Below are 16,724 nucleotides of genomic sequence, written 5' to 3'. Positions count from 1 at the left end.
CGATCAGGTCTCCTCTCTTCCTCCTTCTCAGAAAAGTCCGAGCTTTTGCAACCCTTCTTCATACGGCAAGCCCTCCAGTCCAGGCAGCATCCTAGTAAACCTTCTTTGCAAAGGGCAACCAGAACTGGACACAATATTCCAAGTGTGGTCTCACCAGAGACTTGTAGAGCTGTAGCAAAACCTTGCGGCTCTTAAACTCGATCCCCCAGTTAATGAAAGCCAAAATACCATATGCGTTCTTAACAACTTGGGTGGCAACTTTGAGGGACCTATGTACTTGCACACCCAGATCCCTCTGTTCTCCACACTATCAAGAATCCTGTCTTTAATCCTATATTCAGCATTCATGTTCAACCTTCCAAAATGCATCTGCAATTTCTCAGCCCAGCTCTGCATCGTGTCTATGTCGCGCTGCAGCCTGCAACAGCCCTCAGTACTATTGACGACACCGTCAACCTTTGTGTCATCTGCAAATTTACTAACCCACCCCTCAACCTCCTCATCCATGTAATTTATAAAAACTACAGAGAGCAGAGGCCCAGGAACAGAGCCCTATGGGACCCCACTCAACACTGACCTCCAGGCAGAAACTTAGCGTCTACAACCACCTTTTGTCAGCCAGCCAATTCTGAATCCAGATAGCCAATTCTCCCTATATCCCATACTTCCTGACTTTATGAATGAGTCTACTGTGGGAAACCTTTTCAAATGTCTTGCTGAAGTCCATATCCAGCACATCCACTGCTCGACCTTCGTCGACCTGTCTTGTCACCTCCTTGAAGAACTCAATAAGATTTGTGAGGCATGACCTGCCCCTCGCAAACCATGCTGACTGCCTTTAAGCATGCTATACTTTGCCAATTAGTCATAGATCCTAACCCTCAGAATTCTTTCCAAAACTTTGCTGACCACAGACGTAAGACTGACTGGTCTGTAATTGCCAGGGATTTCCCCATTACCCTTCTTGAAAAGAGGAACAACATTAGTCTCCTTCCCATACTCCAGCATGACCCCTGTGGAGAGTGAAGAGGCAAAGATCTTCACCAGTGGCTTAGCAACCTCCGTTCTCGCTTCCCGGAGCAGCCTAGGATAAATCTGGTCTGGCTCTGGGGACTTACCAACCTTAATGTTTTCCAAAATTTCCAGCACATCAACTTCATCAAACTTGATCTGGTCAAGCCTGTATCCCAGCTCCTCAAAGTTCTCATTCACAACAAGGTCCCTTTCCTTAGAGAAAACTGAAGGAAAATACTCATTTAGGGCTTCCCCTGTCTGCTCAGACTCCATACACAAATTCCCTACGCTATCCCTGATCGGTCCTACCTTCTCCCTGATCATACTCTTATTCCTCACGTATGAGTAAAATGCCTTTGGGTTCTCCCTAATCCTATCTGCCAAGCCTTTTTCATGCCTCCTCCTGGCTCTCCTCAGTCCATTTTATGGGAATCACATCATCACTTCCACTGGTTTCTGAGTGCTTTTCCTGTGTCTCCCAACCCAACTGACCTGACTTGAGTCCTTTCCCTGGAGGTGCAGTTTCAGTAATGCCCACTGTTAGTGGTGGCACTACTGAGCTCTCGCCATAGTGATTGGGTGGCAGATGCGATATAACCACTGTACCTGATTGAATGGTAGTAGTTTAATTGGCTGTTGCCAGCAATATACCATCTGACACCTACCTTCAATCAAAGAGGGGTTGGCTCTAGCTTTCAGCCCTGATGGTGTGACTTCACCTTAACATGATGGTTAAAACCCAGACTAATATATTTATTTTGCATTATAGGTAAACAATGGAGGACAGATGGCATTCACAGCATCACATTTGAGCCAGAGGAACAGATTCTGTCCTTTAAGATGGACACATTCAACATTTTCACTCTGATCCAGAGATATTATGTCAATATGCCTTTCCAATCTTGGATACTTAAACCTGTGGCAGAAAATGAAGCTATTTTAACTGTCCATGCTGCCTTTACCAAAGTAGAAATTCGAATGAAGGTACATTTTCTGATTATACTGTAATTTAGTAAGTGATTTTTCAAAACAAAACCAGCAACCTCAAAGTTCAGAAGTTGTGATGTTGCATTCAATTTATTTGGTAAACTGTGCTAATTGCTGCAAGAAAAAAACTATAAGAGTTGCCTGATTGTCATTAAGAACACATCAGGTTAGACAGTTCATCATTAGAGTAAATGATTTAAAAGCCTTACTCCGGCTGACCTTCTAACAGCTTCAGTCACGAGGCTCTGTTACTCAGCACAGTTAATGTTTAAGTTAGAAAAAGCTTATCACAAATCACTCTGGTAGCGTTATATTACTTTGGTTTATATTTTATCTTGAACTACTTGCACAGGTACAAATATTAATGGAATACACCGTGCAGGCTGGTTGTTGCATTTTACAGTGAGAGCAGTTTTGGGATTTGTCCACCCTTAAGTTTTGTAGCATCAACCGACACCATATCAGACGGTTGGGGAACCTGGAGTTTGTAAACCTCTGGCAGAGGAACATGGATATTTATCAAGTTGGGATTGTGAATGCAGTAGATCTCTGTTGGCATCCCATCAGGATAGCAAGTGGTTGGTGTACACTGATGTCAGTACTCATTTTGACTATTGCGAAGGTTGAGTCACGGGGTGGGGGAGGGGGAGGGGGGAGTTGACCTTGGTTCTCAGCTGCATGCTACACAGCCAAACCAGTAGCCTTATGGCAACTCACCAGTACTGTGATGTAGTAAAATCCATTGGTTACTCCACTAAACTTATAAACAGTCAGATCCTGCAGTGTATTGGGGAAATGATCTGAAAAGATTAAGTGACATTTTCATTTTTATATGAAAAAGGCCCAGGAAGAGCATTCATAGGCTCCAAAAGAATACAAACTAAACATGATTTACGTACAGATTGCTTATCTAGCTTGATCCTAAATTCATATATGCTTTCCTCTACTCTCACTGTTTTATGTGGCTACAAGTTCCATCTCCTAACCATTCTTCAGGTAAAGAAGTGTCTCCTTAATTTTATTGGGTTTATTAATACCCCTCTTATTTGTATGACTGCTAATTTGTTCTCTTCTGTACTTGTGTTATGTCTAACCCTACATAATTTTAAAGACCTCTACCAGGCTGAGCTTTCTTAGAGAAAAGAGCTTCAAGATATTCTACTTTTTTGTTTTTAGATTTGATATTTATTATTTTCCTTGTAAATATATTTTGCTCCTTCAGTGCCTTTATATCCTTATTGTAATACAGAGACCAGTACTGATTAGTCCAAGTGTGGTAAGAACAAAGTCTATACAACTTTGGCATAATTTCCCTGCTTTTCATTTCTAACCCTCTAGAATTGTACCATGATATTCTATATCTTTTACAATAGCTTTATTAATTTGCATTATTCATTTTAATAACTTGCATAGTTATAGAAATTACTCAATATATTTCCAGCAGCATTCCACTTTTGATTTGTATAGTTCCAGCACATTGTTGATGTAAAGGAATACTGTAGGAATCAACAAAATGATCACAGCAGGATTACTGATGGTAGGAATATGACTGAAAAATCATAAGAACTAGGTTGAAATAAGTACATTAGCATGCAAGACTTAAAGGAATTAATATACAAATAGATTAAGCACTTTCTTAGTGTCTTAAAATCACCGACCCACACAATGTCAAACTGACAGTAGTGTTTTGGGAATAGTGCTTGAATTTACCTTTTTCATAATAGTGGGGTTATCAGTGAGGCAGAGGTTGATTTTTGACACGATATAGAATAGTTTCAGTTCGTGAACATGCACAGAGTACAGGGGGAGTTTTTAATACATGTGAAAGCATGCTATTTATTTTTGATTTATTTGTAAGAGTCTGTAAGTTGATCCCATTAATATTACCATTCAATGCTTTATAAGTCATTACATATAAAATGAAACCCATCTCCAAAACCGTTTGACCTTTATCTATTAATGTTTTTGAAACTTTTCCATCACTAAAATATTTTTGTCTTACAGTTTAATGCAATGCAAATTTTTCCAATTCAGTTTATATTATTAAAAGCCATTGTAAAAAGGGCTGTTACAGAAATATGATATTATATCAGAAAATTGTGATAGTACATGTTATCCTGAAAGTATGGCCAAGTTTGTGGAATGTTGTTTTCTGTGAAAACAATTCCTACAATTTAAATGACATGCATCTGAAGGTTTTATATAAGTATATATTCTTCACAATATGTCCGGGTCTACCGATTCTTCTCATATAATCCACTTTTAACCCAAGTGGATTCATCTTTCTCCATTTCTCCTTGTCAAATCTCTTTTCAGAGCTTCCCACTACACATTCTTGAACTACTATCTTGGTGAATTGAGAAAGTCAGCCACATCCAAACAGTCACAAAGTAATTTTAAGGAAATAAGAAAGATGTGTTCCTTCAAACAATGTATGTGGTAAATTATAGTTAAATACATTTCAACAAAATCTACAACAAAACAATAGCCCAGTCCTACATTATTTAGTGTATGCATAGGCACGCATTGAGCTCAACTGTAGCATTAATATTTGAATTCATAAATTTTAAATAGCACATGGTTAACAATGGGTATTCCATAGCAGCTTGTAATATATTCACTCAATGCACAAACAACAGCTGATTGATACAATTTTTTTTTCCTTCATAAGTCCTCATCTTTTACTAAAATCACTGGCAGCAGCCTTGTGCAGATGAGAAAATGAACATAGTGAGTTTTGAAGAGAATCTTTTATAAATTTAAATAGTAGCAATGCATCCACATATCATACATTAGTAACATAGGCAAATCTCATTGCAGCTGGCAGAATTACTAACCAGTTGATTTTTTCTACCTAAAACGACATTTCAAATCACAGACTTGCAAGTTGCAGAGAGGTATAGTGAAGCTGTCACTGGACTTTCATTTGAGGCACCAGATAATGTTCTGGGGACCTGGGTTTGAATACTATCACAGCAAAAATGTCCGTATCACAGAGGAGGAAGTGCTGGGTGTCTTGGAATGCATAAAAGTGGATAAATCCTCAGGACCTGATCAGGTACTCCAGAACTCTACTGGAAGCTAGGGAAGTGATTGCTGGGCCTCTCGCTGAGATATTCCTATCATCGATAGTCAAAGGTGAGGTGCCAGAAGACTGGGGGTTGGTTAACGTGGTGCCACTGTTTAAGAAAAAGTGGTAAGGACAAGCAAAGGAACTATAGACTGGTGAGCCTGACGTCGGTGGTGGGCAATTTGTTGGAGAGAATCCTGAGGGACAGGATGTACATGTACTTGGAAAGGCAAGGACTGATTCGGGATAGTCAACATAACTCTGTGCGTGGGAAATCATGTTCACAAACTTGATTGAATTTTTTGAAGAAGTAACAAAGAGGATTGATGGCAGAGCAGTAGATGTGATCTATATAGACTTCAGTAAGGTGTTCAACAAGCTTCCCCATGGGAGGCTGGTTAGCAAGGTTAGATCTCATGGAATACAGGGAGAACTAGCCAATTGGATACAGAACTGGCTCAAAGGTAGAAGACAGAGGCTGGTGGAGGAGGATTGTTTTTCAGGCTGAGGGCCTGTGACCAGTGGAGTGCCACAAGGATCAGTGCTGGGTCCACTACTATTCGTCATTTATATAAATGATTTGGATGTGAGCATAAGAGGTATAGTTAGTAAGTTTGCAGATGACACCAAAATTGGAGGTGTAGTGGACAGCAAAGAAGGTTACCTCCCATGACAATGGGATCTTGTAATGGGCCAATGGGCTGAGAAGTGGCAGATGGAGTTTAATTCAGATAAATGCGTGGTGCTGCATTTTGGGAAAACAAATCTTAGCAGGACTTATACACTTAATGGTAAGGTCCTAGGGAGTGTTGCTGAGCAGAGAGCTTGGAGTGCAGGTTCATAGCGCCTTGAAAGTGGAGTCGCAGGTAGATAGGATAGTTTGGTATGCTTTCCTTTATTGGTTAGAGTATTAAGTACAGGAGTGGGGAGGTCATGTTGTGGCTGTACAGGACATTGGTTAGGCCACTGTTAGAATATTGCATGCAATTCTGGTCTCCTTCCTATGGAGCACGCAGCTTCAACGCCTAGGCCTCACTCTCTCAGCAGAGCAGGTACGGGCTGTTTGGCAGTGGCTGCTTGAAGGCTCGGTGACGTTTGTTTAGCAGTTTAAGTTTGAACGTTTTTTTAAAAAAAAAAGTGCAGAGCGGACGCGGAAGCTGGTGTAGCGCAAGCTTACCTGGGTAGGCTTTTTTTTCCTATAAAGGCGCGCAGAAGAGGAACCCGAGGCACTACAGGGGTAGTGCCTCCCACCCGCCCTGCTCCTCTAACCTAATAATAAAAGCCATTGCGGTAAGCAGGTAAGTGCTGCATTTTGCTTGTTCCATTGTTTAGGCCTAGTTTTTTTTTTAAAAAGGTTACTTTTAGAGGGATGGCAGTGAAGGCAGTGCAATGTTCCTCTTGCAACATGTTTGAGGTGAGGGATGCCATGGTCGTTCCTGCTGATATTACACTTGCAAGAAGTGCACCCATCTCCAACTCCTCCAAGACCATGTTGGGGAACTGGAGCTGGAGTTGGATGAACTTAGGATCATTCGGGAGGCAGAGGGGGACATAGATCGGAGCTTTAGGGAAGTAGCAACTCCAAAGATTGCCGACAGATGGGTGACAGTGAGGGGGACTGGGAGGAAGCAGCCAGTGCAAAGTACCGTTTTGGATACTTGTGGGGGGGGGAACAACTTACCAGGGGTAAGCAATGGGGTTCAGGCCTCGGGCATGGAGCCTGTCCCTGTTGCTCAAAAGGGAAGGGTGGAGAAGAGCAGAGCAATAGTTATTGGGGACTCGATAGTTCGGGGTACAGATAGGCGGTTTTGTGGGGGTGAGAGAGACTCACGTTTGGTATGTTGCCTCCCAGTGCAAGGGTACATGACGTCTCTGATCGTGTTTTCCGGGTCCTTAAGGGGGAGGGGGAGCAGCGCGAAGTCGTGGTCCACATTGGCACCAACGACATAGGTAGGAAGAGGGATGAGGATGTTAGGCAGGCTTTCAGGGAGCTAGGTTGGAAGCTCAGTTAGAAAAAACAGAGTTGTTGTCTCTGGTTTGTTACCCGTGCCACATGATAGAGAGTCGAGGAAAAGGGGAGAGAACAGTTAAATGCGTGGCTACAGGGATGGTGCATAAGGGAGGGATTCCGGTCTCTGGATAACTGGGGTTCTTTCTGGGGAAGGTGGGACCTCTATAAACAGGATGGTCTACACCTGAACCTGAGGGGCACCAGTATCCTTAGGGGGAGGTTTGAACTAACTCTGCAGGAGCGTGGGAACCTAGACTGTAGCTTTAGGGTGCAGGACCTGGAGTGTAGGGAGGTTAGGAACATGGCATCAATCTCGAAGGAAGGTGCCTGTAAACAGGAAGGTGGCTTGAAGTGTGTATACTTCAATGCGAGAGGTATACGAAATAAGGTAGGTGAACTTGCAACATGGGTTGGTACCTGGGATTTCGATGTTGTGGCTATTATGGAGACATGGGTAGAACAGGGACAGGATTGGTTGTTGGAGGTTCCAGAGTTTAAATGTTTTAGTAGGGTCAGAGGTGGGGTAAAAGAGGGGGAGGTGTGGCATTGCTTTTCAAAGATAGTATTACAGCGGTGGAAAGGACGATGGATGAAGACTCGCCATCTGAGGTAGTTTGGGCTGAGGTTAGAAATAGGAAAGATGAGGTCACCCTGTTAGGAGTTTTCTATAGGCCTAATAGTCCTAGAGACATAGAAGAAAGGATTGAGAGGATGATTCAGGAGAAGAGTGAAACTAATAGGGTGGTTGTTATGGGGGACTTTAACTTTCCAGATATTGACTGGGAAAGCTATAGCTCGAGTACGTTAGATGGGTCAGTGTTTGTCCAATGTGTGCAAGAGGGTTTCCTGACACAATATGTAGACAGGCCAACAAGAGGTAAGGCTATACTGGATTTGGTTCTGAGTAACGAACCAGGCCAGGTATTAGAATTGGAGGTAGGTGAGCACTTTGGGGACAGTGACCACAATTCGGTGACTTTTATTCTAGTGATGGAGAGGGATAAGTGTGCACTGCAGGGCAAGAATTATAGCTGGGGGCAGGGAAATTATGATGTGGTGAGGCATGACTTAGTATGCGTGGCTTGGAAAAATAGGCTTCAAGGGAAGGGCGCAATTGATATGTGGAGCTTGTTCAAGGAGCAACTATTGAGTATCCTTGATAAACATGTACCTGTCAGGCAGGGAGGAAAAGGTCGTGTGAGCGAGCCGTGGTTTAATAAGGAATTGGAATCCCTTGTTAAAGGGAAGAGGGTGGCCTATGTAAAGATGAGGCGTGAAGGTTCAATTGGGGCGATTGAGAGTTATGAGGTAGCCAGGAAGGATCTAAAGAGAGAGAGCTAAGAGCAGCAAGGAGGGGACATGAAAAGTCCTTAGTTGGTAGGATTAGGGAAAACCCAAAGGCTTTCTATAGGTATGTCAGGAATAAAAGAATGAATAGGCTAGGAATAGGTCCAGTCAAGGATAGTAGTGGGAAGTTGCGTGTGGAGGCTAAAGAGATTGGGGAGACACTGAATGAATACTTTTCGTCAGTATTCACTCAGGAACAGGACATTGTTGCCAAATGTGAATATTGAGTCACAATTAATTAGAATGGATGGCTTCGAGGTATGTAGGGAAGAGGTGTTGGAAATTCTGGAAAGGGTGAAAATAGATAAGTCCCCTGGGCCTGATGGCATTTATCCTAGGATGCTCTGGGATGCAAGAGAGGAGATTGCAGAGCCATTGGCCTTGATTTTTATGCCCTCGTTGTCTACAGGAATAGTGCCAGAAGACTGGAGGAGAGCAAATGTGGTTCCCTTGTTCAAGAAGGAGTAGGGATAACCCTAGTAACTATAGGCCAGTGAGTCTCACTTCTGTTGTGGGCAAAGTCTTAGAGAGAGAATTGTAAGGGATAGGATTTATGAACATCTGGATAGGAATAATGTGATCAAGGATAGTCAGCATGGTTTTGTGAAGGGCAGGTCGTGGCTCAAAAACCTTATTGAATTCTTTGAGAAGGTGACTAAGGAGGTGGCCAAGGGTAAAGTGGTAGATGTGGTGTATATGAATTTTAGTAAGGCGTTTGATAAGGTTCCCCATGATAGGCTACTGCAAACAATACGGAGGTATGGCATTGAGGGGGAATTGGAGGTTTGGATTAGGAATTGGCTGGCTGGAAGAAGACAGAGGGTAGTAGTTGATGGTAAAGGTTCATCTTGGAGTGCAGTTACCAGCGGTGTTCCGCACGGATCTGTTTTGGGACCATTGCTGTTTGTCATTTTTATAAATGACCTGGAGGAGGGGCTAGAAGGTTGGGTGAGCAAGTTTGCGGATGATACAAAAGTTGGTGGAGTTGTTGACAGCGAGGAAGGATGTGGCAGGTTACAGCGGGATATAGGTAAACTGCAGAGCTGGGCAGAAAGGTGGCAAATGGAGTTCAATGTAGTAAGTGTGAAGTGATTCACTTTGGTAAGAGTAACAAGAAGATGGGGTACTGAGCTAATGGTCAGATACTTGGTATTGTGGATGAGCAGAGGGATCTTGGTGTCCATGTACAAAGATCCCTGAAAGTTGCCACCCTGGTAAATAGTGCTGTGAAGAAGGCATATGGCGTACTGGCTTTTATTGGTAGAGGAATTGAGTTCCGGAGTCCTGAGGTCATGTTGCAGTTGTATAAGACTCTGGTGCGGCTGTATCTGGAGTATTGTGTGCAGTTTTGGTTGCCATATTATAGGAAGAATGTGGAGGCACTGGAACGGGTGCAGAGGAGGTTTACCAGGATGTTGCCTGGTATGGTAGGACGATCGTATGAGGAAAGGCTGAGGCACTTGGGGCTGTTTTCATTGGAGAAAAGAAGGTTTAGGGGTGACTTGATAGAGGTGTACAAGATAATTAGGGGTTTAGATAGGGTTGACCATGAGAATCTTTTTCCACGTATGGAGTCAGCTATTACGAGGGGGCATAGCTTTAAATTAAGGGGTGGTAGATATAGGACAGATGTTAGGGGTAGATTCTTTACTCAGCGAATCGTGAGTCATGGAATGCCCTGCCAGTAGCAGTGGTGGACTCTCCCTCTTTATGGGCATTTAAACGGGCATTGGATTGGCATATGGAGGATAGTGGGCTAGTGTAGGTTAGGTAGGCTTGGGTCGGCGCAACATCGAGGGCCGAAGGGCCTGTACTATGCTGTATTTTTCTATGTTCTATGGGAAAGATGTTGTGAAATTTGAAAGTGTTCAGAAAAGATTTACAAGGATGTTGCCAGGGTTGGAGGATTTGAGCTATAGGGAGAGGCTGAACAGGCTGAGGCCGTTTTCCCTGGAGCATAGAGGCTGAGGGGTGACCTTATAGGTGGTTTACAAAATCGTGAGGGGCACGGATAGGATAAATAGACAAAGTCTTTTCCCTGGGGTCGGGGAGTCCAGAACTAGAGGGCATAGGTTTCGGGTGAGAGGGCAAGATATAAAAGAGAGCTAAGGTGCAAATATTCCTCAGAGAGAGTGTGGTGGAGGCTAGTACAATTTCAACATTTAAAAGGCATCTGGATGGGTATATGAATAGGAAGGGTTTGAAGGGATATGGGCCAGGTGCTGATAGATGGGACTAGATTGGTGGGCATGGACGAGTTGTACTGAAGGGTCTGTTTCCATGCTGTACCTCTCTATGACTCTAAATGGTGTTTGAATTCTTACAGACTTGTCAAACAGGTGAAAAAAAGCTGGAATTCAAAGTGTAACCATGAAACCATGATGATGAAACCATTGTTTAAAAAAATCTGCTTCATTCCATCCTCTTGAAGGCCAAATCACTTTGACAAAATTTCCTTTTCTCATGTAGCATCAGACCCACAGCAATAATATGGCCTGTGTAGGTTACTTGGAGGATTGGCGTGGACTTGTTGGACTGAAGGGCCTGTTTCCATGCAGTAGGAAATCTATTCTCATCTAGCACCAATCTATATAATGGAAATAACAACAGCAAAATCAGCCCTGTCATTCTGCAAAGTTCTCCTTACTGACATATTGGGATTAGTACCAAAATGGAGTGAGCGATCTTACAGACTAGTCAAAGAACAGGCTGAAATATGCATACTCACTGAGTATGCACCTAGATACAACATCACCACATCATGTCCTAACAGCAGGATGGACCCAACCAAGGTGAGTGTAGTGATGTACAGTTGGATAGGATTTCCATTGGAATTCCTGAACATTGCTTCTGAATACACTTGCAGCTGACTTCAGCCAAAATTGAGGAGTAGATGATCCATCTCAGCTTCTTTCAGAGGTCTTCAGTCAAATTTGAAATAGCTGAAGGCACAGGATTCAGCAAAGGCCTGACAATATTCTGGACATAATATTTGTACTCCAGAACTTGCCATGCCTTGGCCAAACTGCTCCAGTACAATTATAACATTCGCATCTACCCACTGAAGTGGAAAATTGTCTAGGTATGTCATGTGTACAAAGAGCAGGTCAAATCAAACCCAGCCAGTTACCACCCCTCCAGTCTACTTATGATCTTCAGTGAAGGTGTTACCAACCATGCCATGAAGCAGCACTGGCTTAGCAATAACCTGTTGACTGATGCTTGGTTTGGGTTCCATCAAGGCCATTCTGTTCCTGACCTCATTGCAGTGTTGTTGTAAGCATGAGCAAAAGAGCTGATTTCCAGAAGTGAGGGGAAGGTGACTGCCCTTGAGATCAAGATTGTATTTACCCGAGTAAGAAGGGCCTTTAGCAAACCTAGAATAAGTAGCATTGGGGGAAAACTCTCTGCTGGTTTGTTTTAGATCTGGCACATTGGAAGCTAGTGATGGTTGTTGGAAGTCACGTCATCTCCAGGATATGTCTGCTGTGTCCTAGGTTCAAACAAAGTACATCATAAGGTTCTCAGACTGCTTAGCACTCTCACTTCAGTACTTAATTTACTTCATGCACTTTAGTGCCAGCCTATGCACTGCTTCACAATGCTGTCTTAAGATACACTGACTTCAGCACTGAGTTAGTTACAGACTGCCAGCCTCTGTGGTTTACCGTGTGGAAGGAAAGGCTGACAATTTGTGACAATGTGGAGCACTGAATAACTATGCAGCAGTCAGACAGGGTGTGGACAGGTCATTGTACAGCAATTTCAGTTGCAGTTGACTAGATAAAATGCTTTAGCCTTCTTTGGCAATCAGCTGGGAAAAAAAAAACTACCCTCCTCCTCAACAGCCCATCTCTTAGCATCTCCAGATTCCAGTCCTGGGAGCAGGGAACTAGCTTGCATTTTCTGTGGCATTTTCAGACTGAGGACTATGGTTTGAGTAGTAGTTCCTGGTTTGGAGTGGCTGAAGTGGTGTGGCTTTAAATAAAGCTGCAGAGATATGGAAGCAGGAAGATGCCAGTAGTGGCAAATATTTTCACCTCTCTACCCTCATATATGATTCCCTGAAAATATGCACAAAAGCGTGGTTACATGATTAATGACATGAAAAGTAAAAGATTGCGTGAGAAAATGGCACTATGGAACTCATTCACCTGTAACTATTTTTTTCTTGTCTAGAGTTGTTATCTCACACAACCAAATGGCTTCCCTCTGCCCAATCACGTCACCTATGCTACTTTTCATCTATTATCTCCACCAACAAATTGCCTGTCCCCAATTAATCAAATTACGTACAATGCCTGCTAAGGGTAATGCAGACAACCAAATCTTAAGAAGAGCTGGGCAAGGAGAGAGAGGGGGAATTAGGACAAAATCAGAGCAGTGTTGGAAGGGGAGATAAGACATTGTACCCCCGCCAAGTCCACCTATCTCTAAAAGCATAGTGTGTGTGTTGGTGGACGCCTCATGTTTCCTCTCCAAGGGTACTCAGGTGTGAAAGTAGGTGCAGAAAAAGGAATACACACTTGACACTCCTCCACAGCCACTCTCTGGATCTGTTAATGGTCAACGTGCATTAACATTCAGTCCAGGCACAAATCCATCCCAGGCTCCTGAGTCACCCATACCCCTCTGCACTAGCTATCCAAAGATCAGAAGCATGGCACTGAAAGGTAGCAAGAATCCATAATCAACAACTACATGATCCACGGTCCCCACAGCACTGCAAAATAAACATTTGGGCCAGGAATCCATGAACCACCCTAGTTACGGTTGCGCAGGATGATTAAATATAGCAGCCTCCAGCTCACATCGCTGATGGAAAGTGTAGCGAGCTCTCCAGAAGTGTGGGGACCATTCTGCCTGCTAGTAAAACAGAACATAAAGGTAAATGAAGATGTAGAAGTGGATGGTGTGCATCAGCAGCCTGTAGAGAAAACTCCTTCACGCAAGGTGAAAGGACAAGAGGTCAGATCCATGAGGCAGCTCAGGTTGTGGAGCATAGGCTCCTCGGGGAGATTCTGGAACAGAGAACCGGTGGGAAATTCCAACTAAATAGGAGTAGCATCCTACTTATACTGTAAATGGAAAAGTTCAGCCCGTATCGTTTTACCTTCTTTGAATTGGGCATATTAACCAAACTGCATTCAGCCACTTAAAACAAAAAAAAGGATGAAAAGATGCCAGTTCCTAGCATTATGATGAAAGAGAAAAGAAGTTCATTAATGCAATTTGTATCAAGGCAACATAAGGCTGCCATTTCAATTCTGTTTTTGCCTAAGTGAGGAGCACTGTCCACTCACTGGTCTTTGCTTTTTCTGCCCCTTGTGGTTCCTCTGCTTTTTAAAAAAATTTCCTTCTTCAATGCAACATTGAAGGCAGAGAGCCTGTACAGGATCTGGGTTGCAGCTTATAATTATAGTATCTGCCGTATTTTGCCTGTGTGTTGATTGCTACTTCCTAATCGCAGATTAGTTTAAAAAATTACATTCAATGTTTGAATATAGATAACAAGAAGTATTAAATTTGAGCAGCCTATATTGGATCATAAGTCTGTCTTCAAAATTTAAAATGCACTTTTCTTTGGTGGGAACTTTTATAGTATAGATATTTTCTAATGAATTCGTTCCTATACACCTCTGGAACAGGTGGGACTCGAGTCCAGCCTCCTGGCCCAGCAGTAGGAATCATTACTGCTGCATCATAAGAGCTAACAGTACAATTGAAGTGCCACCATTAGTGGCACAAGATCATGCCTTTGCGAACTTACCATCAGCACAATATGATGGGCTTGACTGTATAGACTGAGAATTGGATGAAACTGAGACAATCAGCCATCGCAACTTCATTTCATAATTATAGATGAATGAGTTTTCCATTGCCACTTTAACTCTGACGATCAATCAGGAGACATTCTTTAGATTATTCAACCCCATTTGCTTTCCTATGGACTTGTGTTATTGTCAACAGAACAATTTCACTGGTGACAGATGCAATGAAAAAAAAACATTCACACAATAGGCTGAATGGCCTGTTTTGGTGCTGTATGATCTTATGAACATGATCCAACTGGTGGAAGTCAGTAGATTATGTAATGAGGTACAAAAGAGTTGCCAGATTTGAAATAGCACATGCAGTCCCACCAACTCTCCTACTTTCTCTTGGGCAGGAGATGCCACAAATGGATGGATGATGGATGCCACTGGGAACGGAGTAGGTGCAGACTGGTACATGAGGTGGGAATCCCTATTGCTTCCTCACTGCAGCAGTCCCCCGAAGCTGGAGTTCACATTCTTACACTATGGGATGATTCTTTTTGCTGGATTCTCCATGTTTCCCTACACTGGGATTCTGCTGCAGCTATTTGCACCTCCTTTGACAATCTTTATTGCTAACGCTTGCCCCATCATCATTTCTTTGTACCTTATCAGTTGCACCATCACCCATCCTAAGACAGATCACTTTCTAGCTTTCCCGGCTTTTACCAGCTCTGCCTTTACTTAAAAGCTGTTCACTAGAACATTAGAAGTGAAGACTCATCCACCCAAAATGATTAACTGTGTAGATACAGCTGGAACTGCTGATTGGAATTAGAAACTGAAGATGACAGGAGAAGGGAAATGTATCCATTGTTTTGGAATCAGTGCTTGATTCTGACTCACTGTTTAGCAAACAAAACATCAAAAAACCCAGGATTTGCACATGCTGAAATTGTCTAAATGATTGTGCCTAGAGACTGCTTCAGTTTGGTATTTTCTTTAAACCCATAGGACTTGTGCCAATTGTGTCCTGTTCCCGTGGAAGATAATCTCTCTCACTTAAGAGGAAAGTGGATGACTGCTTCAACTCTAATTGTTTCAATGATAAATGCAGGATTAAACATTTTTCCCGGAACCGATTCGGAGAATTACGTTAAGATAAATGAAAAAGTGAGTAACTGTGTTTTTAAAAAAATTTACTGCTATTGCGCTCAGTCAGGTAATCCAGTGCAATTTGAAGCCAAAAATAACAATGTCTACTGAAATACTCTCAGCATCTACCTTAAATTGAGGGAAGCAAAATTTGCAAACCTACAAATCAATAGAGCAAGAGGAAGGTACTGCATTCTACGTTTCATATCATTGTTAATCAAATGCAAAATGTCACTCCTACTAAAAAAAATTGATTTGGAGCAGCCATGCTCTGCAGAATGATCAGATGCCAACTTTTACATGTTAAGAGTGCCCTGCCTAAATACTCCTAAATGATGCTTATACTGTAACGATAGGAACTAGATTCAATAGCTGCTGCAGCTCCCGAAACTGCAAAAGAAACATTGTTAAAATGCTACATTATTTCAATGGGACACCCGAACCAACCAACCCAACCACCCTGCGGCTCAACACCAACTCCCCCTCCCATTCCGCCAAGGACATGCAGGTCCTTGGCCGCCTCCATCGCCAGACAATGGCAACACGATGCCTGGAGGAAGAGCACCTCATCTTCCGCCTAGGAACCCTCCAACCACAAGGAATGAATGCAGATTTTTCCAACTTCCTCATTTCCCCTCCCCCCATCTTATCTCAGTCCCAACCCTCAGACTCAGCACCGCTTTCTTGACCTGCAAATTTCTTCCCGACCTCTCCACCCCCTCTCCAGCCTATCACCCTCACTTTAACCTCCTTCCATCTATGGCATTCCCAATGCCCCTCCCAAGTCCCTCCTCCCTACCTTTTATCTTAGCCTGCTTGGCACACCCTCCTCATTCCTGAAGAAGGGCTTATACCCAAAATGTCAATACTGCTACTCCTTGGATGCTGCCTGACCTGCTGCACTTTTCCAGCAATACATTTTTCATACTAATCTGAAGCTCATCCCACCTACAATATTCCATGTACATTAATTTGCCTGTCCAATGATGACTTAAATGCACTTAAACTTGGCGAATCTACTACCGTTGCAGGCAAAGCATTCCATACTCTTACTACTCTGAATAAAGAAACTACCTCTGACATGTCTTATACCGATCTCCCCTCACTTTAAAGGTGTGTCCCTTCATGTTTGCCGTCCCTATACTTGGAAAAAGGCTCTCCTAGTCCACCCTATCTAACCCTTTGATTATCTTGTATGTCTCTATTAAATCACCTCTCAACCTTCTCTCTGACGAGAACAGCCTCAAGGCCCTCAGCCTTTCCTCGTAAGACATTCCTTCCATACCAGGCAACATCCTAGTAAATCTCCTCTGCACCCTTTCCAAAGCTACCACATCCTTCTTATAATGCGGTGACCAGAACTGTACACAATACTCCAAATGTG

At 43.0% G+C, this 16,724-nt stretch overlaps 1 protein-coding gene across 1 annotated transcript in view; it reads left to right on the top strand.

Moving 5' to 3' along the window:
• The window catches only part of dnai7 (dynein axonemal intermediate chain 7), an 84,334-nt gene that overhangs the window by 62,856 nt on the left and 4,754 nt on the right, over positions 1–16,724 (top strand). Inside the window, exons 11-12 of the mRNA XM_060843073.1 lie at positions 1,784–1,998; positions 15,200–15,358. Coding sequence (XP_060699056.1) covers positions 1,784–1,998; positions 15,200–15,358 — 374 coding nt within the window. The remainder of the gene's footprint in view (positions 1–1,783; positions 1,999–15,199; positions 15,359–16,724) is intronic.

This window comes from Hemiscyllium ocellatum, chromosome 23 (genome assembly GCF_020745735.1).
Source record: "Hemiscyllium ocellatum isolate sHemOce1 chromosome 23, sHemOce1.pat.X.cur, whole genome shotgun sequence".
Lineage (NCBI taxonomy): Eukaryota > Metazoa > Chordata > Chondrichthyes > Orectolobiformes > Hemiscylliidae > Hemiscyllium > Hemiscyllium ocellatum.
Note: the sequence above shows the minus strand (reverse complement) of the source record. Positions and strands in the feature narration are given on the sequence as shown.